This window comes from Mytilus edulis, chromosome 1, assembly GCF_963676685.1.
Source record: "Mytilus edulis chromosome 1, xbMytEdul2.2, whole genome shotgun sequence".
Taxonomy (NCBI): domain Eukaryota; kingdom Metazoa; phylum Mollusca; class Bivalvia; order Mytilida; family Mytilidae; genus Mytilus; species Mytilus edulis.
This window is the reverse complement of record NC_092344.1, coordinates 102,564,230-102,591,586: the sequence shown is the minus strand read 5'-3', so window position 1 is coordinate 102,591,586 and position 27,357 is coordinate 102,564,230. Positions and strand designations below refer to the sequence as shown.

The window sequence follows — 27,357 nt, the reverse complement described above, 5'->3', positions numbered from 1 at the left end:
CAGTCTTAACTCATCGGATTTTATAACTATTTCTTATTTAAAAGAAACTCTTTATATTACCAAATTTGTTGCTTTATTTGATTAAAATATTTCAGTGTTCTGATCATAAAAAACAACATTTCATGTTTTAAGCAATTGTTTTTGTTTAATTATTTTCAAATTTCTAATAAAATTGTGTGTGTCGAATTTCGCAAAATCTTAACTTCCCCGTTAAAATACAACAAAGTACATTTTACAGGTTCGAAATATAAGTTAATAAACATTTAAATCATGTAACCACCACTTAGAATAAGTTGAAAAGAGTGTCTATTGAAATTAAAATCAGTGATCTGCAACCAGTTTTTGTCATTATTTACCTTCATTAATATGGTTAAAACTTTCATACATGCCTAAGGAAGTCGACTAGTCTATGGTAAGTATTTAAACATTATAATACAACCAGAAAAGAAAATTGTAACATCATATTTTATAGAAACAGAAATTTTAACATTACTTGGTGATGAAATAAGAAATTGTTTATGCATTCATTTAGAACAAGAAGATGATAAATGATTTAGACAAGTATCAGCTGGAATACAGACAAATTGGAGTATCTATATAAAAAAAAGAGTAGAAAGATACCAAAGGGTCATTCAAACTCTTCAATCGAAAATAAATTGACAACGCCATGGCTAAAAAGATAAAGACTAACTAAAAACTATAGTACACAAAAAACAACATAGAAAACTAAAGAAAGAAAAACACGAACCCCACCAACAACTGGGATGTTCTCATGTGCTCTGGAGAGGTAAGCAGATGATCTTGTTCTACATTTTGCACCCATCGTGTTGCTCATATTAGAACAAACACGGTAATAAGTCAAATCGTTAGGTTACTTTCGGGAAAGATGGCGGCAATGTAGTTACAACATTATGAAAATATCCGCTATCATCTGTGAAACGGGTATTCCGAAACGGTCAACCAACTCGAGATGGCGTCCTTACGAAGGATCACTAATTGGTACTCTTAGTTTGATATCTTCCTTGTGAACAACAACCCTCTATCAATGAAATCATGAAGGAAATACAAGCCCTGGAATATTGTTTTATCTTGGAGATATATATTCCGTATGCAGGCGCTGCTGGAATGTAACTACATAGAACTGGAACGCTCATAATTAAGAAGCTGAAAGCATATCTTTTGTCGTAAATTTTTGTTTTTAACGGACCCTCATTGTCAATTTCTAGATTTATGTCAAGATATGAGGTAGACTTAATTGTATCTGCTGTATCCTTTATCTCAAGTTCAATGGGATCGATGCGTCTAACATAGTCACCAAATCGTGAATTGTTAAGCGAGAGAACATCATCTATATAGCGGAAAGTAAAATCATAGGATATCTTATCTTTCTTCCTAAGAAGTTTCTGTATGGAATCAGCCTCATATGAATACAAGTCAGTAAGAAGAGGAACACAGTTGCTTCCCGTTGGAATGCCGCCTGTTTGTTGAAAAAACACGTACTCCAAACGTAACAAATATGTTGTAAATCTAGAAATCAAGCATCTTGATAATGTCAGTTTCAGAGATTTTTTGTTTAATTCAGTAGGATGTAACCCTCCTTAATACAAGATGCTCTTTATCTTCGTTAGTCATTCTTGTTTATGCAAACAGGACCAGGTCTATATATATTTGTCTTTAAGCTTGGAATGGGGAAATACATGTTTTAAGTGTAGAAGTGTGCCCGTCGTTTGAGTAATCGTTTTTCTTCCTTTTTTCATCTTATTTGTTGATATATAATGTGACTGTGTTGTGCATTTAATATTTAACCATTTTGAAAGACGTGCCTTATAGTAAATTATAAAATAAGAGTTGTTTAATCTGTATAAAATCTATAAATTTCTTCATATTTTTTTTGCATAACGAATGCAATTTAAGTATTTGGTGCAAAAAAAGGTACTGTGGCGTTATCGTAATTTGAAATTACCACATTATTTGGGAACTGGGATTATTTCTATTATAATGCTAGTGTGATAAGTAAGTCAAATATCACTGGTCGAGACGACCCTTTGCGATAATTTAACTAGGAAGTGACTGATAACATCAACATTAGGGATTACTGTTTAGTTCAAAGGTAAGACGATTAACATAGTTTTTTAAGATTTTGTTTGCGGTTTCAAAATTTCCTATTTCCTAAAGTCCCCTCCTTTTCCCTGGCGCAATATGACATCCTTGTTCAAACCAATTAATTCTCTCAAACTGATAACAATATCCGCCCCAATATACTTCGAACCAGTAAAAATCATATGGTGATGCAATTCTTTTTTTTTTTTGCGACGGTCATTTGAAGAACCCTATCTTTAATGATTTCCCCAATGTTTCTTCATTTTTTATTCAATGGGGGGTCAAAATAATGCAGAAGAAAAAATAACGGATCACAATTTAACTTTTTTCATACTTTCACTTGAGATTAAGTGCAATCTGAATAGATTTAACTTTAAAAAAAATATAGGTTGGTATCAATATTAGAAAGTTTTATAAAATTGTATTGCTATTTCGATTTCAACTTTACCATGATATCAATTTGGTAAATTTGAGATTTTTCTCCTCTTTTTTTTTAGAACAAAAAGCATATTATTTCAGCTTCTCTGTTATAAATGATTGAAAGAAATTCATATCTAAGAGTGTCATCGAATGTACGTATTCATGGTCAAATCTTTTCCTTGTACCCATCACCCATTTTGACCGATTACACTGACCAAATCTGTTATAAAATTTGAAAATAGTTCTAATGAACAACTAAAATGCTCTGAAACTGCGTTATCAATATATTAGCATTTTGAATGACAACATTTCTGTGACGTTGTTTTATGCAGAAACTCGACATCCTCCTTTTCTAGCTAAGCTGTTTTTTTATTTGTATGAGTCAGACTGTATACTGATGCTTCTCAAGAAAAGAAAAAAACAAGCTTTATCTGTAATAGTCACGTTCAACTCTTCATATAAAGTTCTGTCACCAAATAATTGTAAGTTGTTTGACTTCATTGATTGCACCGATCCTATTGAACTTGAACTGAAGGATATCACAGACAAAGTTAAATCTGCTAAATTGCTTCATATCTTGACTTCAACAGTAATGGTCGTTAATAGAACAGATGATTAAATTTCCGCATTATGTTCTTTCCGTTTCTACGCAGAAACTTTCTACCAGTATCTGCATAAATATATGGAGCAGAAATCTCTCAATTGACACGATATTTTTATCATGATTTTTTGATAGTAGGATATTATTTTCAACGGAACTTTTGAAATGGGGTTCTAAATGATAAAGATAGAACCATATCTTTGAAAGATTTCATAACGCCATCATTATTTTGTTAACCGTTAAGGGATTTCTATGTCATAGACAACCATGGATATGTCCCAATTGTCCTAGCCTCAACTCTTTCTACTTTCTTTAGTTTGTACATCATCGAATTTGATTGGTTGATGTTTTTCTTGTTTTTATTAGCAGCACGACAGATGCTCCTGTTGGAGTAGATACTAATATTATTCCGGAAACCCACTAGAGTGCGATTTGCTTTACGCGAGGTTTTTGTTTGTGTTTCATTTTATGCTATTCTATTTTCAATCTTGTGTACCAAAACTGTTCCTTGTCATTTATCAATAGTATATAAATCTAGAAAGGTATTAGGGTTAGACATGAGACAATTACTAAACTTTTTCATCTTCGGATTTAGTCAGGCAAAACGAGACGGGTCTCGATACTATTGGTTTATTGATGGGGTTTGTGTTTTTTAATCTTTATGTTTTGTAGAGTGTTTTGTGGACTGTTGTTTGTCTATTTACATTTTTCCATATTTTGTCTGTTTTTCTAAGACTTACAGATTTGATTGCCCTTTGGTATATCAATGTTTTACAATTATATTTACCTAATTTTATGATTCTGTGTACACTTAAATGAAGTTGTCTGCCATAATAATAAAACAACATTCAACACTTTGTATTTATTAAGGATGATAAAACGTTTTCGTAAAAAAGTAGATACGACAATGCTATTTCAAAGAAATTTCACAGTAAAACTTTTCTGTGAAATAAAACTTTTAGCATATTTTACACTCTCAAAAAAAGTTATTTTTAGTCTACATGAATCTTAACCAGCATTGTCGCTAACGTTCAAACTCATTAGTCGAAAATAAATTGACAACGCCATGGCTAAAAAAGAAAAAAACCAACAGACAAATAGTATGAGAAACACAATCCCCACCAGAAACTAGGGGGGAGGTGATCTCAGGTGCCTTTCATATCCTGCTCCACATGTGGCACATGTCGTGTTGCTTATGTTAGTACACAACAGGTGATAGGTCTATTTCTGTATGTCAAAATCGGGAAAAGGGGATGGGCTTGTAATAACGACATTAGGAAAATACCCGCTATCATCTGTTAAATGGATGGTCCTTAACTGTCAATCAACGCGTAATTGCGTTTCTAAAAAAATTCGAATGGATGCTTCCTTTTGAACACCAAACTTCTATCAAGAAAATCATGGTAGGAAATATCAGCCCTTGAATATCGTTTTAAATAGGATATATATATACTTCGTATGCATGCGCTGCTGTATCGTTGATACATAGACATGGAAAGTTCACTATTGGGAAGTTGAAATCTTCTTTTTTGTCGTAAAGTTTTGTTGTCTAACAACCATCATTGTCAATTTCTAAATGTAAGTCAAGATATGAGGCAGACTTAACTGTTTCTGTCGTATCTTTTATCTCTGGTTCGCTGGAATAGGTGCTTTCATCAAATTTTAAATTATTCAGTATGAAAACATCATCTATATATTATATATATATATAGCAGAAAGTAAAGTTAAAGGATACTGCTAACTTTTTTTCCTTAATGGTTTCTTGTATGAAATCAGCCTTATATAAATTAAATGAACAAGTCGCCAAGAAGAAGGACATCATTGGTTCCCTTGGGAATATCGATTGTTTGGTGAAAAACGTCCTACAAACGTATCAAATATGTTGTAAATCAAGACATTAAGCATCTTTATGATGACAGGTTTAGACTTTTTTTTTAATCAGATATAAAAGTTATTCTTTGTCGACATAAATTTTAAACCGCATTGTCGCTTGCAGTGTAGAAACAACGTAAAATTGCGCTACGTTTTTTTATAAACTGTCATACAAGTTGAGACTAAAGGCTTAACAATAATAGGGTTCTTATGACCGTTATCTGTTATTTCGAAAGAAAGATTAACATTGTGTCTTTTTAATATTACCTTAAAAGTGTGATGTAAAACATAATTTAATTGAATTACTGCAAATTCATGTAAAATAAATATATATATTCTAGAAATAATTTTGTAAAAGTATCGATCGTTCAATTAATATCCTTGATGTACTAAAAAAATTATCGAAACATCACATCTGTTACCTTACGTAATTATAACTCAAACGACGGACTGATATCACCATCTTTAAGTGGAATCTCTCATTACGGTACGTAAATTAAAAGCTCTCATTACGGTAGGAAATAATGAAAGATTTCATTACGGTAGGAAAAATCGTAAAGCCTTCCGATTGAGGATTTCCCTCGGATACTTAAATATCAATTACCGTAAAAACTGTTAGGTCTGATTTGTTTAAAAAAAACATTCGAACGTATTTCATCGTATTCCGAAATTTTTTTTCCTAAAGAGAATGTGGTGCCAAAAATTTTGCAGGTTTGTTTTCGTTTTAAATTTGTTTGACCGCTTTTACATTCGCTTGATTTTTATTTAAAAAAAAATAAATGTTTTTACTATTTCAGATTTTATTTTGATTTTTATGAAATCAATACACGATTTCACAGTAAAGCTGGATTTTGTTCTTTCCACTGAATTTGAACATAATATTTGCATATGCCATCCAGATCTTAATGTTCTCCAAATTGTGGCGATATTTGTAAGCTCTATTTCCTTATTTCTTTACTTGACCAAATTCGTTTAATTGTCACATTTTGGTCGGTATCAGTCCATTTCTCACCTGACATGAAGTATTAAAATATGAATGGGTTTTTTTAGAAACCCGTTTCTGGAAGCCTAGTGTCCTTGCTGCTTTGCCTACCGTCTGGTTAATAGGTGTCTTCCACTGAAGGTCGTGATTGATGGTGACTCCTTGGTATTTCCTATGCTCAACTACATCTAAGATGTAATCATTTAGTTAGTAGTTCTAATCAGTGGATTTCTTTTGTTGGTAATCTGTATCACAATGCACTTCTCGGGATGGAAATGCATTTGCCATCGTGACTCCCACTATTAGAGTTTGTTTCGGTCGTCTTGTAGTGAATGATTGTCCTTTTTGTTCTTTATATTTCTGTTAACTAGACAGTCGTCTGCAAATTACTCTGCCTCAGAAGTTGAAAATTGAGGCAGGTCGTTTATATAAGCCAAGAGTAAGAGTGTTCAAATGGCTGTCCCCTGTGGCACCCCTGAAATGTCGTCTAGGAGTCGGGTTTGTGCCTTAAAGAAATACAGATTGTGTTCTCTTGCAAAGGAAGTCTTGTGTATCCACTTGAGTCCTTGTCACATATGATATGGTGGTGGTCAAAGTGATCCATGGTAGTGCTGTGAACAATATGTTCCAATAGCTTACAGCAGATAGAAGTCTATAAGACTGGTCTGTAGTTTGAAGCTTTGTGTTTTTCACCTTTTTCTAAAGACTGGTACAATGTTGGCAGCTCGCCAGTCGTCAGGGATCATTCCAGTGTCCAAAGATTTCTGGTAAAGAATGTTGATATGTGTTCAGCTGCTTCTTTAAGTATATAAGCTGGAATTTCATCAGGCCCAGTGGCTTTGAATGGTCTTAGTCCATAGAGTAGCTTGAAATCTCAGGCATGGCTTACTGCACATGATGTTGTCCATAGTTGGGAATGGATTTGGTCCAATATGTGGCATGTTATGTATGTCCTCCTTGGTGTAGTCAGGTTGAAAATGCTTGTTTGATATTGAAGCTTTAGTTGGTGTATCGCTGTGGAGTAGTTCATCTTTGTCTTTTAGTGTAAAAATGCCTGTCGATTCTTATTTCCTGCTCTTGATGGACCAGAAGCGTTTTAGTTGCTCTTTGTGCGCTGTGCTGATGATATCTTCTATATATTTTCCATGAGCAATCATGGATTCTTCCTGTAGCTTTGCCTTCAGAAATGTGTAACGTTTCCAATCTTTAGTGTTTTTGGTTCTTTTATACTTGGTGTATGCTCGCTGTTTGCCGTTGCTAATTTTCCGTACCTGTGTGTGCAAGGGTGACTGTATCTCTCATTAGTCTGTTTTGTTGGTACAAAGGTGGTCATTACATTCTTGGTGTTTTTGAAAGTATTCCACATTGTGTTGATGTCACTTGACTTGTTGGTTTGAAATTTAGTGAAGTCCCTCCATATCGGCTTTTTCTAGATATTGGTTGTTCTACTGGTTGGTTTTGCTCTTAATCGATTTATGACTTTCGAACAGCGGTATACTACTGTTACCTTTATTTGGTCTTGTTACTTTTGCTGCAAGGTCTAATAGTACGATGTCGTGGTCACTGTTTCCGATTGGTGGAAATGTCTTACATCTGTCAAGATAACCTGGATGTGATGTAAACATAAGGTCCAAAGAATTTCCCCCTGTAGTCGAATATTAATTTCTGACAAAGCATTCAAAGATTTTAACACTTTGTCTGTCAAATCCTGATGTATTTATCCGTTGTCACTGGCTTTGTTCAAGTTTACAGTGACTGCAAGTGTAATTGGATCGGTACTTGTGTCTTTGTCTATATATTAGTTTGTTTTGTGACGATTTGATCAGTCAAGTCATTTCCAACTGATTTGTACAGTGTGTTCTTATGTTGTGTTGTTACACAACTGTCTATGTAAGATGTAAGAGTGATGTAAGAGTTGAGCGTTCACAAACCATGTTTAAGCCTGTATGTGTCTTTCCCAAGTCAGGAGTCTGTAACTCGGGGGTTTCAGCCTGTGTGTGTCTGCCCGAGTCTGTAACTCGGGGGTTGACGTTAGTTGCTGTCGGTTATTTACTGTTTTGTCATAAATCAGACATTTGTTTTTCATTCGAATTATTTCACATTTTGTCATGTCGGAGCATTTTGTAGCTGACTATACGGTTTGTTTGAGCTGTGCTGTGTTTAAGGCCGTTTAGTGACTAGTTATTGCTTAAATCCACTTCATTTTGACGTTAACATGTACTAATAGAATATTACAATAGGTGTATGCTTTGAAAAGTCTATTTGCTCAGCTTTATTCAAAAAGTTAAATTGGCAATTGACTGCAGTCTACAACAATACCACATTTCTCATGATGTTTAATTATTGGGATCGGGAATATGGAGTAATTGAAAAATTTGTTAAAAACTTTGAGTGGTTTATCAAAAACTAATGTACCTGGTTATAACCGCTTTTAACACCCAAATATCGGTTCACTGACCCAAGGACAATGATTTTGCAGTTTGAAAAAAAAAGTTATATATACAATATTAGGTCAATGTCAGAAAATATTAACTTTCTGTGTGAGGTTCAGAATTAGGGAAAGACGATGTTTACCGATCACTACATCAGTTTCGTATCATATTTAAATAAATGATAAATGTCTGACATTGATATGATATTGCTTTTATTCTGCAGCTAGCTAAACATACAAGATAATTGTTTAAAAATAGTAGAACAAAAAAGAAAAAATGCTTTCCTACCCTAAATAAACTGGCCCCTATGGCATTGACGAAAAGTAATATGGCGTGAAACTGACATTGTTCCCAAATATCTCTGTGTTTCTATCTTTAGGACAGAAGTGTTCCAGTTGCAGTACAAATAGCAATATTATACATACAAGGTGTCATCCATAACTTGCCTTTACTGTTTCGTAAGAAAAATACATGGAATACTCTTTATTAAAGGGTTTACATTTTTCTTTCAGTCGAACAACATGTAGTACTTTTTTGTGGGGCTTGTTCTAATTCATAGTAATCTTTGATTTTCAAGATTGCTTTGTTTTCTTGTTAAATTATTTTTATCTTTAATATGTAAAAGAGTGATGTTATTTAATTGGAGAATGTGAGACTTTTAAGTTTTCTTCAATTTTGATTTTTTTTAAATTTCAGTGGAAATTACATGCAATTTTATTTCGTTTATTAACAGTGTCGAAAAATCATAAATTATTAGTATATTTAGTAGTTTTTCGTCACAAAAATCGTGTGATTTTGTTCCAAAAAAAATCAATTTTATAAAACACCGCATTTGACTTTTGAAAAGAATATAGTTTAACATACATCTTTTAGGTTTAGTGCACACGATCTACCATTGAACTGTTGGGTATGACGATCATTAATGTTGTCAGTTGAATGACATTGAATCTTTAGTAAGTGTTATGTACGCTCTGGAACAGTGAGCACCTTGACAATTTTCGCATGATAATATTTGTTTACTTACTTCTTTTGGTCTACCATTTTAGCTCACCTGGCCAAAAGGGCGTAATTCAGGGTTTAACTTAGTTTGGCAGGATTCATATCTAGGGAAACTGCTTCAAAATCTCCTGAGTAAAACATGTCCACAAAAGGCAATTTTTGAATCTGATTTGCAAATTTCAAAAATATTCTCTTTTTAACTCAGAAGGAATGATGTATTTTGGGTAAATGATTTTCGTTTGGTTTCGTACGGATGACATATATTGCAATTTTTAAAGTCTGATTGTTCTGTTTTCAATATTTTTGTGCTCAAGTATTATTTGAGGAATACACGAATAGACATATAAGGTCTGGTTTGGGCAAATGATCACCTTGATCAACAATTTCAAAGGAAGTGTAGATACATTTTAGGATAGTTTTTAGTTGACAAAGAACCATGCTGTTTTTAACATCATATAGCGACGCAAGTTTCATGGAGCCTATTTCTTCAACATTGTAAAAAAGATAAAATTCGTTAAAAATATTCGATGATATGGTCAATGTATTCATTTAATTATATTTCAAATTTGATCGAACGAATGATACCAGTCTAAAAGTATTGTCTGATAAACTTATAGCTTAAATATCTCCCTGTTCGATAGAATGTTGATATCTAACAGTTATTGTGTTTGGCTGTAACCATTAAGATTTTTCTGTTTGTTAGCAATAAATGCATAAAAAAAAAGTTTGTGCGGAAAATTATTTCTTGAACTGAGGTAAATGTTTGAGTCTTTTTGAATTAACAATTTCCATCGACATTTCTAACCGTATGGTTGGATCCAGGATTTTTGACAGAAGTGACAGAAGGGACATGGTTCCCAATAATTGAATATATATACTTTTGAAGATTCTTTTACTAAAAAACACTATATATTGCGAAAAACGTCATATTAAAAAAAAAGAATAATGCGATCAAAGGATGAACAAGATTATAGTTTTGATTAATAAAATTTAGACAAGTAAATTTAAAATTATGAATATACAATTATGTCTGTCCTTGAATGCTGTAAAATCCATTTAACAAAAGTTATGACACTATATAAATAAGAAGATGTGATATGAGTGCAATAGAGACAACTATCCATCCAAGACACAATTTTAAAAAAGCAAATTGTATTTATATATAATAAGTCCATAGCCTTGAAAATAATAATTTCTTTTACTCAGTCAAGTGTATTGGAAAGGATATTAAAACCATAAATGAACTCGAAATTTAATAGGTCTCACATTATAATTCAATGTTTACAATATACATGTAGTTTTAGGCACATAGATATTCTTATTGTTTAATATTGCATGATATTTATAATCTTAATTCGTGTATATATCAAGTTTTTATGTTTATCAGACTAGAAAATAACTTATTTATTGCATAAGTTTTGTTTACCTTTCAACTGTTGGTATTTTGTTTCTACTTTGCCTGACAGAGCTATACGGTCCCAAATTAAATATATCAGTGTTCAAAATAAATGACAAATAAGTATAGAGACGAGAAATTAATACATTGACCTAAAGAACAATGTCTACGTGATGTCGACCGTCTTAATATGTGTTTCATAACCGACTGAATTAAAAATCTCATCTAAGGCTTGTCGTTAAGTCGACTGACGCGCGCCTCGTCTCAACAAGATATAGAAACGTGTATGTGCTGGTCTGGTGAGTTCATAAGTCAATAACTTCATCTGAGTATGGTTTTCCATAATAGAATTGATTTGGAGGGTTTGTTGGTGTTTGCGGAACTTCTATATTTTTTATTAATGTGTAACTGATTTAGACTCTGTCTGTTTAGAGATCGGCCTATCGTATTGACGCCTGTCTTTTGTTGAGGACTGTATTTTGCCATCTAGATTTATCTTAATTATTTGTGTCGTTGCATTTGTATCTCAGTGATAAATATACACAAGTTAATTATGCATATCGACTTTAGATAAATCTTGACCTGTGACCAAAATCTGGAATACGGAGGAAGTCATCAACCATGGTAGAAAACATTAAAATGATGATACGTTGTAAAATCTGTATAAATAAGAATATCCCGAATATGTTCACCTGTCTACCAAATATATTTGTTTCTGTTATGTTTGATAATAACTTTTTATATCGGAAAAGATCTACGTAATTAAGTAAATAATGATTTTTCTATTTAATTTTGGTATTTCATTCTTGCTATTATTCATGTGTAACGTAAGTCATGACAGTAATAAGATATCCCCGTACGCTCAGGACGAGCTATTGTATTCATTAATACAGCATTTTATATGTTTGAAAGGATGAAGTAGTACTTGAGTGTTTATATTGTAAGTAAAAATACGTAAGAAAGGAGACAGTATTTGTACTTCCCTATACAGGTAACAATTCTGTACCTGATTTCAGAATATAGCTACGTATTTAAATGTAATACAACTTCGCTCTGCACTAATTTGAGATTGAAATCTCCTCTATTTGTTTGGAATTTAAAAAAAAAGTTGATATTATATAGCTTTAAAGGAATAAAACATAGTCACAAGAACGTAACTATATTTATTAATAGTATGCTTGTCTAAAGAAAGAAAAGACAGGTGAAAATAAAAGGAATACACGACAGGTAAGACTTTTGTTAATATACATATGACAAATCGTAACCATGTTTACAATAAATGACGTTTGTTAATAGTATGATGAAAAAACTCGACAGAAAGTTGAAAGACGGTTGATTTTGTCGATGTGTATGAAGGTTTAGTGTCAAACGGTCCTGTCCGTAATGCAATGAAATATTACTTTCATGGTTTCATTGAAAGAAATGAAATTCTGTTATTTTTTGGTGTTTATTTTGAAGTTGTTAAATCAAAGAATTCCTGATTGTCATTCAAAAAACCTATAACAAATGCGTTTTCTGTTGTGTTTGGGACAAATTATATTAAAGTTATATTCGGTTAGTTTTAAAGTACAAAAGATTAGCTCTATAGAAATTTTAACCGATAACATACAAATGTATACAAAAAAATGAATAAAATTGTTAATTATATGTCCCCTTCATTATTTACGGTGCAGCTTGATTGACTTGAGTTTCAACATATTTCTCTTTCCAATGTATACACTCTATTCATTATAGATTCAACTTTAACCATTGAATCCCTATTCCGATATTGTATACTTATGTTTATTCATCAAGGCGAATCTGAAGCGATTTGAATTCATAGTCATATATTATGTATTCAAATATGTAGATGATTATACAGCAGAATATTTCGTTTAAGAATTGAAAACTAAAAGTGGTTTTCTTTAGTTGCCTAATTCACGCATCATACCATCCACGTTTGAGCTTATAACATTATGTAATTGAATGACCTAGCTTATAATAAAAGTCTTGTTAGATGAAAAAAAAAAAAATCACACAAATTTTAGTACTTGTGTTCGTTCTCCTGCTGTTTATTTTTGGCAAATGGAAGTGAATACGTCTGCATCTTAATAGAGCTTAAAAGCATATTTTTTTTTTAAATCTTATATTTTTGTTGGGGTGGAGGTGGGGGTGGGGGAGTAGTTGTTTCAAAATGGAAATGGAAACGAAATAGTTAATCTCCGTTGAAAATCAAGAAATCAGAGGCAAAAGATATACGATATTAGTTTTAAAGTTCCAATATTTGTTTTCAACATTGATACTTTGTTTTTGATTTAAGTCGAAAAAATGTACCAAGAACCCCACACTTACACAACAACCTCAAAAACGAATGGTCGATATCTGATTGTTTTCAGATGTCATCAACAGTCAGCTACCGCTCAGTACATTCTTTATAATGTTTGGGGTGCAGATTTCTTTCACATTCCTTGTCTAGTTTAATTTTCTTGTTTTTGAATGAAGATTTCATTTTTAAGAGAGTTTTCAGCTTCAGTTTTTACAAATGTTTTTATATATTAATATATTTCTTGTTTTTGATCGAATTTGAACATTGTATGTTATTTTGGGACAAATGTAATTCAATCCAATTTAGTGAATCCGATACTACTAGTATTGTATTACTGTAAAATTGAGAATGGAAATGAACTAATTATCACCACTATCTAGTGTAAAATTGCATAAAGTACAATATAAACCAGAGAGCCATTCTGTACAGAATTGTAAAAAAATATATATAGCATTATATCATTACAAAGAACTTGTTTACATACTTTATTTACATTGTAAAAAACATCTACCTCTATTTGAAATAAACGACGAACTATGACATGTTGTTTAGAAGCATTGAATAGACAATGACATCTTTCGCAATATCGAACAAGTTGAAAGTCACCATTCAAAAATTACCTGGGCTTCATCGTCTGTAAATAATTTTCAAAAAATGAAAAATGTTCACTAATCATAATAACATCTTTTATTAATTCAAGTTTAGTTTAAACATATTTATTTATAGTGGATTGGGAAACAAGTTTTGCTACTTATATTAATCCCTTTCCACTTTGCGGGTGCGAGTGCTGCCTTGTAGCGGCATTAGCCTACTCTTTTTCGAAATCTACAAGGGTGTCTTTAAACGTGCAAGAGATATGGCTCTCTCTTTACACGGGTCATCCATTTATCGTCCCCTTCCGACGGACTATCATCGTTTCCTCAAGACCATACTCGCAGATGGTGTCAAGGGAGAGCCGAAAATTGAGTTCCTGAAATTTTCATCCCAAACGGGAATCGAACCAGGAACCTTTGTATTAATTCATTTAAAACAATAGTCCGTAAAACTGCAGCAAACCCGTATAAATCGCTAAAATCAAACTTGACCTCGGTTAAGAATTTTTATCTAATATTGGAAAAGCAATGATTGTTAAAAACTGCTGTGGAATATAAAATAGTGAGATATTTGAACAAAAGATAGAAGGTTTACATGTAAAAGTCATGATTTAAGTGAAATTTTCTCTGGAGGATCGGATTTTTCTGTGTAAATTAACGCATAGTGACAAATATCTCATGTATATTAAGAACAAACATATAAGACTTTGTCAACCAAACTTAATTCAAGATCCATTTGGCTACTTCAGTAAATCCAGCAGCGCTCTCCAATCTCCTCAATCATGTTCAAGAACTAGCATGCGTAGATCTTTCGATAAAGAAAAACAAATAAAATATTCTGCCAGGCCGCGAAAAATATTCATATATATTTAACGCACAAAAATTACATAAAAAAATGATTAACAATACAGGTACCCCCAAACAACAATTTCAAAAAAGAAAACCTCAGCTTTCAATTGCAAGGGAACTAACTCATAGCCTGAAATAAGAATATAGATTTTTGTTTTGCTTATCACTTTCAGAACCCCCCTTCTTTTCAATCTTATATCTTACAGACGCTGGTTCTGTAAAATACGTCTTGGTTATCAAGAATTTAATACTATTTGTAACTTAAAACTAATTGCATGAATTTGATATTGGGATTATTTTTGTAGTGTGCTATTTTTTTTTATGTTTTAGCAAACTTAACTTGCATATTCACAGAGAAACAGCTATGGAGAAAAAAATGGAAGCCGTCAGTGACAAACCCAAAAAATCGAAGATAAAAGAAATTATAATGGAAAACCTATTGATAATATTGATGATCTTATCCGTTATAATCGGGGTGTGTCTTGGAGTTGGTCTGAGAGGAATATGGTCACCGGACGAAAAAAGGAAACTTCATTACTTAAGGTTCCCAGGAGATCTTCTGATGAATATGTTGAAAATGATGATAATACCATTGATCGTATCCAGTCTTATATCTTCGTTGGCATTCCTTGACTCCAAGTCATCCGGAAAGATGGGGCTGCGTGCCGTCGTATATTACCTCACGACGACATTGTGTGCCGTTATAATCGGTATTATTCTGGTAGTAACAATTCGTCCTGGAGATCGAGGTGGCAAAATTGAGAAAGGTGGTAGTTCTAAGAACGCTGACGCTTTGGATTCTTTATTTGATCTGATCAGGTGAATAGCAACAATTTATTTTTAATTTTATTGTGTTCTCAGATCATTGACTCATACTAAATATGGAAACAATTTCAAAATATGCAAATTCTTTATCTTAGTTTAAACTCATTTTATTCTAAAAATAGTTTTTATTCATGATTATTGTGAGACAAAAGATAGTGTGCACCATTCTGTGCTGAGCATTGTTTCAAATACGAAGTAAATAAGAATAAAAATGACTGTTTAATTAGTAAGAAATAAGCTTTGAAAAAATTGTTTTACTTGATAAATCATAAAAACAGACTGAAATTGTGTATGATTGTCAATGAAACAACTATCAGCCATAGAACAAGGAACCATGATGAGAACAATATAGATGACTGACGACCTTTAAAAATGAGCACCTCCCGGTCCCGCATATTCTTCATGTATTTTAATATTTTACCCTGCATATCAAAAAGTCAAACACGTACAGCCGATTTCATTGAGTGTATAGTCAAAGGTAATATCTTTGGTTAGCTTGCTTGATAGCTGAACCATGAGGTCATTGTAAGGTTAGGTAAGCTATCCTACTTTAAGAGTAGACAAGTCCGACAGATATCAATCTATCTGTTTGTTTGGCTAGGCTACTTCGAAAGGAGGGTAGTACACGTATACCTGACCTAATAATGACTTCGCGGATTATTACCTTTGGATACACATTCAATGAAATTGGCTGTAAACGATAACTTCTTCTACTGCCGTATGGCTGCCCCATCCTCTCTTAATAATCTTCAACTTTATGCTATCTGCTTAAATTACATTAAACGCAATTAACGGCAACCAACAACAACAACAATACACTGTGACGTATATGATCCCGTTTAACGTTCATATTGATATGATTTTTATGAAGTAAGTTGCATGTGGATATATTTTATAAAAGCTTAATTTACATTATAGAAACTGTTTTCCAGACAATCTTATTGAAGCATGCTTTCGAAAGGTAATTATCGTAAATAACAGGTCATGTACATGTCAACAAGACAATTACCAAATATACGTCTTGTTCTTTAATATGAATTTCCGATATTGCTTTGATTTGTTTCAATTTGTTCAACGAAAATGGTAGATTAGGGGGGGGGGGGGGAGGGAGGGAATTGATCGTGTGTGCTACAGGAGGATGGATAGTTGGTGAAAAAAGATAATTATTCGTGGTAGAAAAAAAGAATGATATTTGATCCTAATTATATTTTTCGAGACGTCCTATTGTCATAGTCCCTAAAACAGTCTACTGAAAGCCAGAGCAATCACATGTTGTTATATACAATTTATAAGCACCAACATCAAATGGCAATTTCAATACCAAAGTTAAGTCTCAACATGTGTAATTGATTTTTTTCGTTTCCTTTTCTTTTGATTTAAATCATATTGTAGTCATATATGATATAAAAGTGACATCGAAACTTTCAATTCTAATTGAATAATTAAATTAAAAAGGCTTCTTTTTATTACAGCATTTTAATTAGTTCAATGAATTCATAATGTTTTTGATTCAATTGGTTCGATACCTCAAGAGAGACATAACAATATTGCAGACATTTTACCATGTTCATCTTTTTTCGAATTAATTCGTTTTCGTCAATTTTTGTTTTATCTTAATAACTTCTCATCACTTTGAACTTAAATAGATTTTTAAAATTATTTTTTTTAGCAAACAACGGAAGTATTGGATCATAATATAGTCACTGAGCATACGTACATGATGAATGTTACGGGTACAAACTTCACCACACAGTCACCTAATGATGATATGGGTAAATTTCTTTATGTATATGTATTTGACACACTTATGGATATATTCTTTTTCGCAGAGTTCGAAAACAGCTCGTGTTAATAATCTTAATTATACACTAAATTTCTATAAATGTCATGCCTTGTTTAAACTCGTGTTTAATCACGAAGTATTGATCTTTCAAGTAAAAAAAAAAATAATCTAAAAGTAGAAATATTGAAATAACAAATATTTCAAAATCAGCTACGTGTATAATGTTGTCAAATAAAGGCAACTATAGTATACTGCTGTTCGAAATTCATAAATCGATTGGGAAAAAACCAAATCCGGGTAACAAACTAAAACTGAGGGAAACTCATAAAATATAAGAGGAGAACTACGACACAACAGAAACACAACATTAAAATGTTGCACACACAGACACGAACTATAATATAACAATGGCCATTTTCCTTACTTGGTACAGGACATTTAATAATAAAAAAATGGTAAGTTGAACCCGGTTTTGTAGCATGCCAAACCTCCCGCTTTTATGGCAATGTTAAATATAACATTAAAATGACAACATTACATGATAGTACTACAATACAAATAACTTAAAGAACATATAGGACAGAGAAACACACAAATAATAGCTAACAAAAGGTGCCAGGTTAACAATTTAATACGCCAGACGCGCGTTTTGTCCACACAAGACTAAGCAGTGACGCTCTGAGGAAAAAAAATCGAAAGCCAAAACAAGTGTAAAGTTGAAGAGCATTGAGGACCAAAAGTTCCAAAAAGTTGTGCCCAATACGGCTAAGGTTTCCTGCCTGGGATAAGAACATCCTTATTATTTAGAATGATTCATACTTTTGCAAACAGTATTTTTTTTATAAAATGACTATATATTGGATATAAATAATACAACCGGTGACTAACTACAAAATAAAAACGGATAGATAAGTAACATAAACCAGCATATACAAATTCACAGCCGCTTTAGCCAAATCGATAAACGTACAAATTGAAAATGACGTCACATTTGAATTTCTAAAAAGTTCCCAAAACTAGGATAGAATTAGGATAGAAAACTGATTTACCATTAGGCGTATAGTAAATGAATGACCAGATCAGAGAATACGTTATACGTGTGGTCAGCTAAATGCAGATATGAAGATGATAAAATAAGGAGCGTTTTGCAGCAATATTACATCCGCATATAACATTTGATTCCTAAAGATTTAAAATATCAACAAGTAAAATAACAAAAATATCGAATTCCGAGAAATATTAAAAACGGAAAGTCCGCAATCAAATGTCAAAATCAAAAGCACAAACACATTAAACGAATGGATAACAACTGTCAATGTTCTGACTTCATACAAACATTTTCGTATGTAGAAAATGGTGGATTAATTTTTTTTTTTTTTTTAGCTAGCTAGACCTTGTATGACCGTCTCATTAACTTCGATTATATTGACAAAGATGTGTGAACAAAACAAACAAACATGATAGAAACATAAAAAATCGGGGTACATGAGCCGATTTTGTGTTATAATTTTAATCACTATAAACAAACAAATATGTCAACAAAAAAACACAAAAAGGCATATAGACAAAGTACATAAGCAGAAATAAAAAGACAAGAATACAAAAATTAACCCTAGCACAATAACACAATGACGGGATGTATAAATACAGAGCCATGTCAAATGGATATACAAAAAAAAAACACAGGCTAAACAGTAAAAACGAAATTCATAAAGACAAATAAAAGAATAATATAACACGTTATTAAGGTGTCAAACAACGTCAGTACCTAGAATCTATGATACAAGACCATCTTGTATTATTTGTGAATTTGATTAGAAATATTTATCAACAATGTCTTGGTACCTTCCGATGAAATTTATAGGAAAAGGACGAGACGTTCTTTGACATACCTCACCTTTCTAATCAGACACTGGAGACGTTTTACACAATCTGAGTAACAGCTGCATGTCATTGCATGAATACCGAATAAGTTGGCAAACATATATTTTTTCTAATCGGATTTTATTAAAAATACAGTTACTATAGTTATAATGTGGACTTTTCAGTGAAAATGGTCAACTACACTACTACACGAATAGTAGACAAACCCGTGGTGAAAAAGGTGGAGGGAATGAACATCCTTGGTATAGTAGTCTTCTCGATATTTTTTGGCTGCACTTTGTCTAGAATGGGTCCAGCAGGAAAACCACTGTCAGCTTTCTTCGAATGTATGCACATTGCAACAATGAAGATCGTAACATTAATCATATGGTACGTATGTTTTGATTATAAATTTTCTTGCAAAACAAACCATACATGTCAGTATCAATTAAAAGTTAATATATATTTGTTATGAAATGTAATTACTTTTGGCAAGAGATTTTGCTAGCTATAAAACAAGGTTTAATTCACCATTTTACTACATGAGGAAATGCCTGTAGTAAGACAGGAATATGATAGTTGTTTTCCATTCGTTTCATATGTTTGAGCTTTTGATGTTGCCATTTTTGAAGGGACTTTATGTTTTGAATTATCCTGGGAGCTCGGTATTTTTTTTATTTTACTTTTTAGTTTTATTCTGCATTTCAAACCATCTAGTATTCATGTTAACAAGAATTTTTTAAATGTGATATTAAAGTTCTTAATCTTATTGGCTTATAACATCATAAACAATAATCTCAATTATAACAGACAACAAAAACAGTAATAATTCATTAATAAACATGACTCATCTGGGTATTTGAATTGAAGACGACTTTTAACTATTTCAGGTACTCGCCAGTCGGAATAGTGTTTCTGATTGCTGTTAAATTGATTGAGATGGAGGACATGGGTAAAGTGTTTACACAGCTTGGCTACTACATGCTGACTGTTTTGTTAGGGCTTGGTCTTCATGGTTTTATTGTCCTACCTCTCGTATACTTCGTAGGTACCAGGAAGAATCCCTTTATATTTTGCTACAACATGCTCCGGGCATTGTTAACAGCTTGGGGTACTGCTTCAAGGTAAAGACTGAATTTTTAAAATACAAAATAATGCAATTTATAATCACCAATTTTAAATCTGAAAACTTCTGGAATATATTTTCTACTAAAAAAATGCAACTCATTTAACATAAAAAAAAAGAAGATACGGTATGATTGCAATGAGACAACTCTCCATAAAAAACAAATGAAACACATCATTCTCTACAAATATATAGCACTTTCGAAAGTAGAATTAAATGATAATGATACTCTTTAAAAAAATAAGAAACACATTTTTTTTACATCGTAAGAAAAACAAACTTTGCAATAGAAATGAATATCTATGATAAAGAGATGTAATGCCGCCCGTTTACTTTGAAAAAAAGATCCCAAAAAAAAATACTCAATTCTTTTTTTTGATATTGGTAATGATGATACAGATTGATCACGTGTATGCATTTCAGGAATATTAAATTAAAATCTACAACTTTACCCCAAAAAGTACTAGCACCAACATCTTTGTAAAAAAAACTATTTCATAGCGAAAAGAAAAATGTGCGACAAAATTCAAAAATACAAATACCTCGGACGGTCTAATGTCGTGGAAGGTCTAGAGAATGTTTTTGATGAATTGATAGTTCTGTTTTTTAAATTCAATTGACCAAAATGTTACTTTATCATACCTTCCCAATAACAATAATCTTGTTGATAAATGTCACAGAATGTCCTCTTATTTAAAATTTATGTCTTTCAAAGCTCTTCGACACTTCCTGTGACCATGGAATGCCTGGAAGAGAAGAATAAGATCGACATACGTGTAGCGAAATTTGTGACCCCAATCGGAGCCACCATCAACATGGATGGAACTGCACTCTACGAGGCCGTGGCATCCATTTTTATTGCTCAGTATCTAGGAATTTCATTAAATTTTGGGGAAGTTATTATCATCAGGTATGTATTTGGATAAGAAATAACAATTAGAAGTAAAACTTTTTTCAAATCATATTTGAAAAGAAGGAATATTTTAAGCAGCTTTTGCTTTGCTATTTGCTATAATAACACACAAGGTGAAGGTTGCACAATGACTACATCATACCTGTACTTAAAACTTTAATGATAAATATGGAATTTAAACAATGGAAAAAGTTGTAAAAAGTAAGAAAAATATATATTTTATTACGAATTCTAATTTTTTGTAAGACGATAAAATTATTCCTTACAGTCAATCTTGTAATGGACAGCAATGTTGTGCCATTTGAAAAGAGGAGAGCAACAGTTATGTATTAAAAAAAATATTTCATATCTAACACAGAACAATTATCACCGTCGTATGACAACCGTAAGTTAACAGAGAAGCATAGTAGGGTTATATATGAGTGTCTCTTATAAGCAACAGTTAAGTACTTTCTTTTTCATAGTATTCTTCTCATTACTTCTTTTATTATTGCATTTTTATGATATTCACTAAGGTGACTCTACTGATTTCGTTTTTGTAAATAGCATAATATAACCCGGATATTTTTTTCAAAGTTTGACGTCAACAGCTGCTGCCATTGGTGCCGCGGGAATTCCGTCAGCTGGTCTTGTAACCATGGCAATTGTTTTGACAGCAGTTGGATTACCAGTAGACGAAGTAACTCTCATAATACCCATAGATTGGTTTTTGTAAGTATCTTTATATAACACTCTACTGTACATGGTACAACTTAACTATATAATTGGAATCAACGCCTGACAGACAAAGTCAAATTCCAATGTTGTCCAAAATATTTGCATTTCAACTGCATATATATTCAATGCATATGAGTTTAGCAAAAATAAATTATGTGACAATATTGTTAAATTCATAGAATTAGTTTATTAATTATTTGATATATTGCTTTGAAGTCACCCCACTTCATCTATCCTCTTCATGCTGGTCGGCATTTCAGGCCCTGCTATGAAGTAGCTGTATGAAATTGTGATGACTCTAAGATCAATTACTTATACTTTAGAACTTACTCCGATTTCATAACTGATACTGATCAAAGAAAGTCGCTCGACGAAGGTAACAAACAGCACATATTAAACACTAAATGAAGAACAAACAGAGACACAAAACATTGCCATGTTAACCAGTATGACCAATATAGGTGAAGACATTCCTAAGTAATTTTCAAATATTATAGCAAGGTTGTAATAAACGAAAATACTCCTATGTGATGATTATTTACATTTCAGGGATAGATTTAGAACAGCCATTAATGTATTGGGTGATGCATATGGTGCTGGTCTTGTTGCTCACTTATCGCAAGAAGATCTTGCCGAATTAGATAGACAAGCTGTTAAAGGAATAGACATTAATGACGTAGAAATCAATGTTAATGGTGGCAAGTTTCAAGAGAAAAATGGTGGACTCGACAATCCCTCCTTTACAAAAATGTAGTTCAAAAGACTGTGTCTGCCTTCAATGCAACTCTGTTCTTTAAGTTTTCATTGAGTTCTGAAACAAATTCGTAAAAAAATGTTATACACACCAGCTTTATAAAAGATAGATTGTACTCTATGCTTGTTAACATGTTACGACATTTCATTAAACTATCTCGCTTAGGGAAAACTGTATTATTTTATGATTGTCTGTATTTGACAAATGATGGTAACCGTTACTTGTATCTTTATGCATTAAATTTGTATCTGTGTCACAATGGAAAATATATAAAGCACAAACTGTGTTTAAGATCTAAATATTTGATAAAGAAAGTTTCTTAAAAAAGCGACAAGATATCAAAATAAGTAACTACATGTAGGGAAGTGAGAATACAAAGGTTACAACATAGTATTTATATTTGGGAGTGACTAAAGGAACCACTATTTGATTCTCTGAATTGGCAGGTATATTTCTTTGGAAATCTCTTAAAAGAAAAATAATAATGGTTGCCCCAAGAATTAAAAAAAATATGGTTATATATCTGAAGAAAAAATAAATTTTGAAAGGAGATTGTAAAAATATAATTTTCCAGTTGAAATCGTGGAACAAATTAGCTTTCCTTCGCCCAGTGATATTACCATTATACCCTTATTATAACAAGGGAAATTTGTAATATTTTACCGTAAACCGGCGTTTCACGATCTATAAATCAATCAATTAAACCAAAATTTGCTTTTCATTGGATTGTACTGCCGCACACAATCCTATTTCAGAGAACTGAACATTTCAAATAGTTGTATCCCATTATATTGATTATTACGCTATTAATATTCACTGTAGTCTGTGTCAGCTGATATCAACTGAATTATGATAACGTCTTTGTCATTGTCCATCTAAGGGACCTATAGTTGAAGAAAAAAACATATTGTATTGTATTGTAAAGACACTTAAGCTCCCCTTCCTCTCCGTTCCTTGGAAATGGTAGGAATTCAAAGGCGTCAAAATTTGTAAACAAAAGTTCATAAACAATAAAGTGTCGAATCCTTCTGGAGCACCCATTTGATTCTGTGCTTTTTTTTTTTTTTTTTTTTTTTTACCAAGAACTGCAAATAAAAGAATAATTTAGTTATTTAGTGCGAATCCCGGCCCCTCCCTTTTGAGGGGAAACAAATGCTTCCAGTGCATATTAAAATGAAATATAACAATGAGTATATAGTCATGGAGATGATATCAGTTTTTCGTACTGAAATAATTTGATTTGGGTTTAAACATAAGAATAATCTTGTTTTTAATGTAATTATTACATCAGTATATTGCATTGCTTTTTGAAATCATTTAGCCATATATATTTTTGAAATAATGAACTTCACTAAGTAGATCATAGATGGTTATGAGCATTTTTTTAAGATCGGTGTTATTCGCATAGCTCTTTAATTGTCATCTTTATTCGCTATTTTCAAGCTTTTTGTTGTTGTCTGTTAATCTCATATTTACACAATGAAATGTTCTATAATCTATGCATTTTTTTCTGAAGTATATTTTGACAGCTCTCCTCTTATTTTTAGATTTATAATGACCCCTTTGTTGAGACTATTTTATAGTTGTTGGTTGTTTTTTTATATCATATACAATAAACAATATACTCTACAAATCGTTTTTGCTTATTTTACTACATATGCAAAATTTGATTTCAGGTTTTCTGTACCTGTACTTCTGATTAAGGTTTACAAGAGTAAGGACAAGGCAAACGAGTCAAAAGTACAACCAGAATACCAAACTTCAATGCAAACTCAAAACGTCCAGAAAAAGTGACAAAATCAAATGCTCTCAACCAACGGAACAATTTCCTGACTTGGTACAGGCATTTTCAGAAAAGAAATGGAGCGTTAAAACTGTTTTTGTTTTGCTGACTTAACCTCCAACTTGCATGACAGTTTCTATTCTATAAACAAAATTGGGTGAGCAACCCAATTTACTCCAAACATTTTGAATACTTAGATAATAAATAAAGGCAACAGTAGTATACCGCTGTTCAAACTCATGAATCCATGGACAAAAAACAAAATCGGGGTAACAAACTTAAACTGAGGGAAACGCATTTAATATAAGAGGAGAACAACGAAACAACACTACAATGTAACACACACAGAAACGGACCAAGCAACAGACAAAATCCCACGAGAATAACAAATATAACATCAAAACTAAATACATGAATTTGGGATAGACAAGTACCGTGACACGTCTTATCGCAATGTGAATTTACACTAAAAAATAAGAGAAAACAAACGACGCAACGTTAAAATGTAACACACACGGAAACGAACTATAATATAACAATAGAGAGGTACCATTCACATATCAGTAACATTACCTGAGAAATATATAAAAAGATTCACATACATGAGATACTTATATTTTGACAATATACAAGGTTATGCTTTACTCATTCTATTCTGTATGGCGTTTTACTACTTAATCCCGGTTAGATGTATATTGATTTATATAATATTTGTTTAAGATTTGAACTGTCTTACTGGAACTGCGAGTTCTTTTAAATGTAGAATGTATTTTGTCTTTCTGTCAGTTGTTGTTATATGTCGTTTATAATCGTAATAACGTGTTATAGTATTCTTTTAATTCTTTTTTTTTTTTTAATATTATGTAGACGAAACGCGCGTCTGGCGTAAATACAAAATTTAATCTTGTATCTATGATGAGTTTATTATTCTGTTTAGTGTCTATTTTTGACGTGGCTCTGTATTTATACATCCCGTCATTGTGTTATTGTGCTATGGTATTTTTTTTTATTCTAGTCTTTTAATTTTGCTAATGTCCTGTGTTTATATGCCATTTTGTTTTGTTTAGTTTGGCTCGTTTAATTTGTTTAAATCTAAATATACAAATCCTTGTTAAAATTTTATAAAATATTTTCTTTAACCCTTTGACAAAAAAAAATAAGAATCTAAAAATCTTGAACCACACACTGTATCGAAAAAAATCATTGGATATATAGCAATTTGACAAACACTAATTTTGATCATTGAAAAGCCTAATTCTTCCTTAAAAAGAGAACGTGATTAAAACGTTCCGCTGATTTTTAAAGAGTTATTCCCTGTAGTGTAATATACCTCTTTAGGAAAAGAACACAATGTTAACTGCTTTACCCCTATTTTTGACAATTTATGTTTGTTTTGTTGCCATATCGTTCTAAATATAATGGAATTTTATGCGATTGTCATACAAATGAGAGGTTAAACTAGCTATAAAACAAGGTTTTAATCCACCATTTTCTACAGAAGAAAATGCCTGTAACATGTCAAGAATATGACAGTTGATAAACAATCGTTTAGAAAATACCCTTATCATGTCAGGAATATGACAGTTGATAAACAATCGTTTAATATGTTTGAGCTTTAGATTTTGTCATTTGATTAAGGACTTTCCATTTTGAATTTTCCTGAGAGTTCGGTATTTTTGTTATTTTTCTTTTCAAAACCAATTTCCTCCTGTAAGATAGAGGAGTGAGCACTGACTATCCTATTAAACCCGCATGCTTTATGTGTCTATCCAAACTCGTGATCCTGTAATTCAGTGGTTGTCCTGATTGCTGACTCCCATAGCCCTTTTTCTTGTGCTGATTTTAGAGTAAATCAGGTCGCTCGTGTTCTTTCTTGAATTGTTGAATTGTTTCACATTTTGTAATTAGGATGTATCTTATAGCTTAGGTCTTGGTATGGGATTTTTCTCATTTTAAGGGCAATATACACATTGTGTATCAGCACTAATATTTAACAAAGGGAGAACACGTAAAAGTTTCAATAGATATTGAAATTCAAAGGTGTGATGTATAACAAACGTATTATCAGCGAATAAGTAACAGGGTATCAGTCGAGCGATGAAACGGGTAACTACGCGCTAACAGGGTAATTTCACCTCTAAGAACCCATAGTTACCATCAGAGACAAGAAGAAGATAATATTTTTTTTCTAAAAGGTGCAACGTATAACAATTAAACTCATCATAGATACCAGGACTAAATTTTATATATACGCCAGACGCGCGTTTCGTCTACAAAAGACTCATCAGTGACAAACGTATTATAAGCATGTAAGGAACGAATGAGTAACAGGGTATCAGGCGAGTGCTGAATCGGGTACACACGCGCTAGTTGTGCTATTTCACTTCTTAGAACCCATAGATATCATGAGAGACAAGAAAACAAATTGAAAATCGTTTTTTTTTAAAGTGCAACGTATAACAAACGTATTATGAGCAAACAAGTAACGAAAAACTACCAGGGTATCAGTCGAGCGCTGAAACGGGTAACTACGTGCTAATAGGGTAATTTCACCTCTAAGAACCCATAGTTACCACCAGAGGCAAGAAAACAATAGAAAATCTTTTTTTAAAGGTGCAACGTATAACAAACGTATTACCAGCGAATAAGTAACGAATAAGTAACAGGGTATCAGTCGAGCGCTGAATTGGGTACATACACACTAATAGGGTTATTACACCTCTAAGAACCTATAATTACCAACAGAGACAAGAAAAAGAAAAGCTGTTAGGCAGAACGTATTAAAATAGAATAAGGAACAAATTAGTATCGAATATAAAGTAACAGGATCGGTTGAGCACAAACACGGATACATACGTGTTAAAAGGGTAGTTTTACCTCAACAAATTAAAAAAAACTATTACCAGAGATAGAATATAAAGAATTAAAAAGAGGGAAAGATATTAAAAATCGAATAAGTAACGAAAAAGGAATAAGGAATAAGTATTGAATAGGTAACGAATAAGGAATTAGTAAGGATTGAAGAATAAGTAAGGAATAAGGAA

General features: G+C 32.1%; 2 protein-coding genes across 6 annotated transcripts in view; one reads left to right on the top strand and one right to left on the bottom strand.

Moving 5' to 3' along the window:
* Positions 1-27,357, bottom strand: part of LOC139516491 (uncharacterized) — a 735,418-nt gene that overhangs the window by 392,722 nt on the left and 315,339 nt on the right. The gene's annotated exons all lie outside the window — the stretch shown is intronic.
* On the top strand, positions 299-24,163 carry LOC139498531 (excitatory amino acid transporter 1-like). Of its 5 annotated transcripts, XM_071286969.1 has the most exons (10): positions 357-412; positions 11,976-12,029; positions 14,880-15,368; positions 16,293-16,335; positions 17,044-17,146; positions 19,206-19,410; positions 19,911-20,144; positions 20,862-21,056; positions 21,636-21,770; positions 22,326-24,163. In XM_071286969.1, exons 3-10 carry the CDS (start codon positions 14,914-14,916, stop codon positions 22,528-22,530), a joined length of 1,575 nt encoding a protein of 524 aa, XP_071143070.1. In that variant the 5' UTR covers positions 357-412; positions 11,976-12,029; positions 14,880-14,913; the 3' UTR covers positions 22,531-24,163. The 5 variants fall into 5 exon arrangements, with proteins under 5 accessions (XP_071143061.1, XP_071143093.1, XP_071143070.1 ...); XM_071286960.1 differs by lacking the exon at positions 11,976-12,029 and having other exon boundaries at positions 299-412; XM_071286992.1 differs by lacking the exon at positions 11,976-12,029 and having other exon boundaries at positions 336-412; positions 14,904-15,368.

Excerpts from the sequence above, each read along its gene's own strand:
- LOC139498531 (XM_071286960.1), top strand. The coding sequence starts at position 14,914 with ATGGAGAAAAAAATGGAAGCCGTCAGTGACAAACCCAAAAAATCGAAG. Across the intron at positions 20,145-20,861 it reads GCTTGGGGTACTGCTTCAAG|CTCTTCGACACTTCCTGTGA; the intron begins GTAAAGACTGAA and ends TGTCTTTCAAAG. Across the intron at positions 21,057-21,635 it reads GGGGAAGTTATTATCATCAG|TTTGACGTCAACAGCTGCTG; the intron begins GTATGTATTTGG and ends TTTTTTTCAAAG.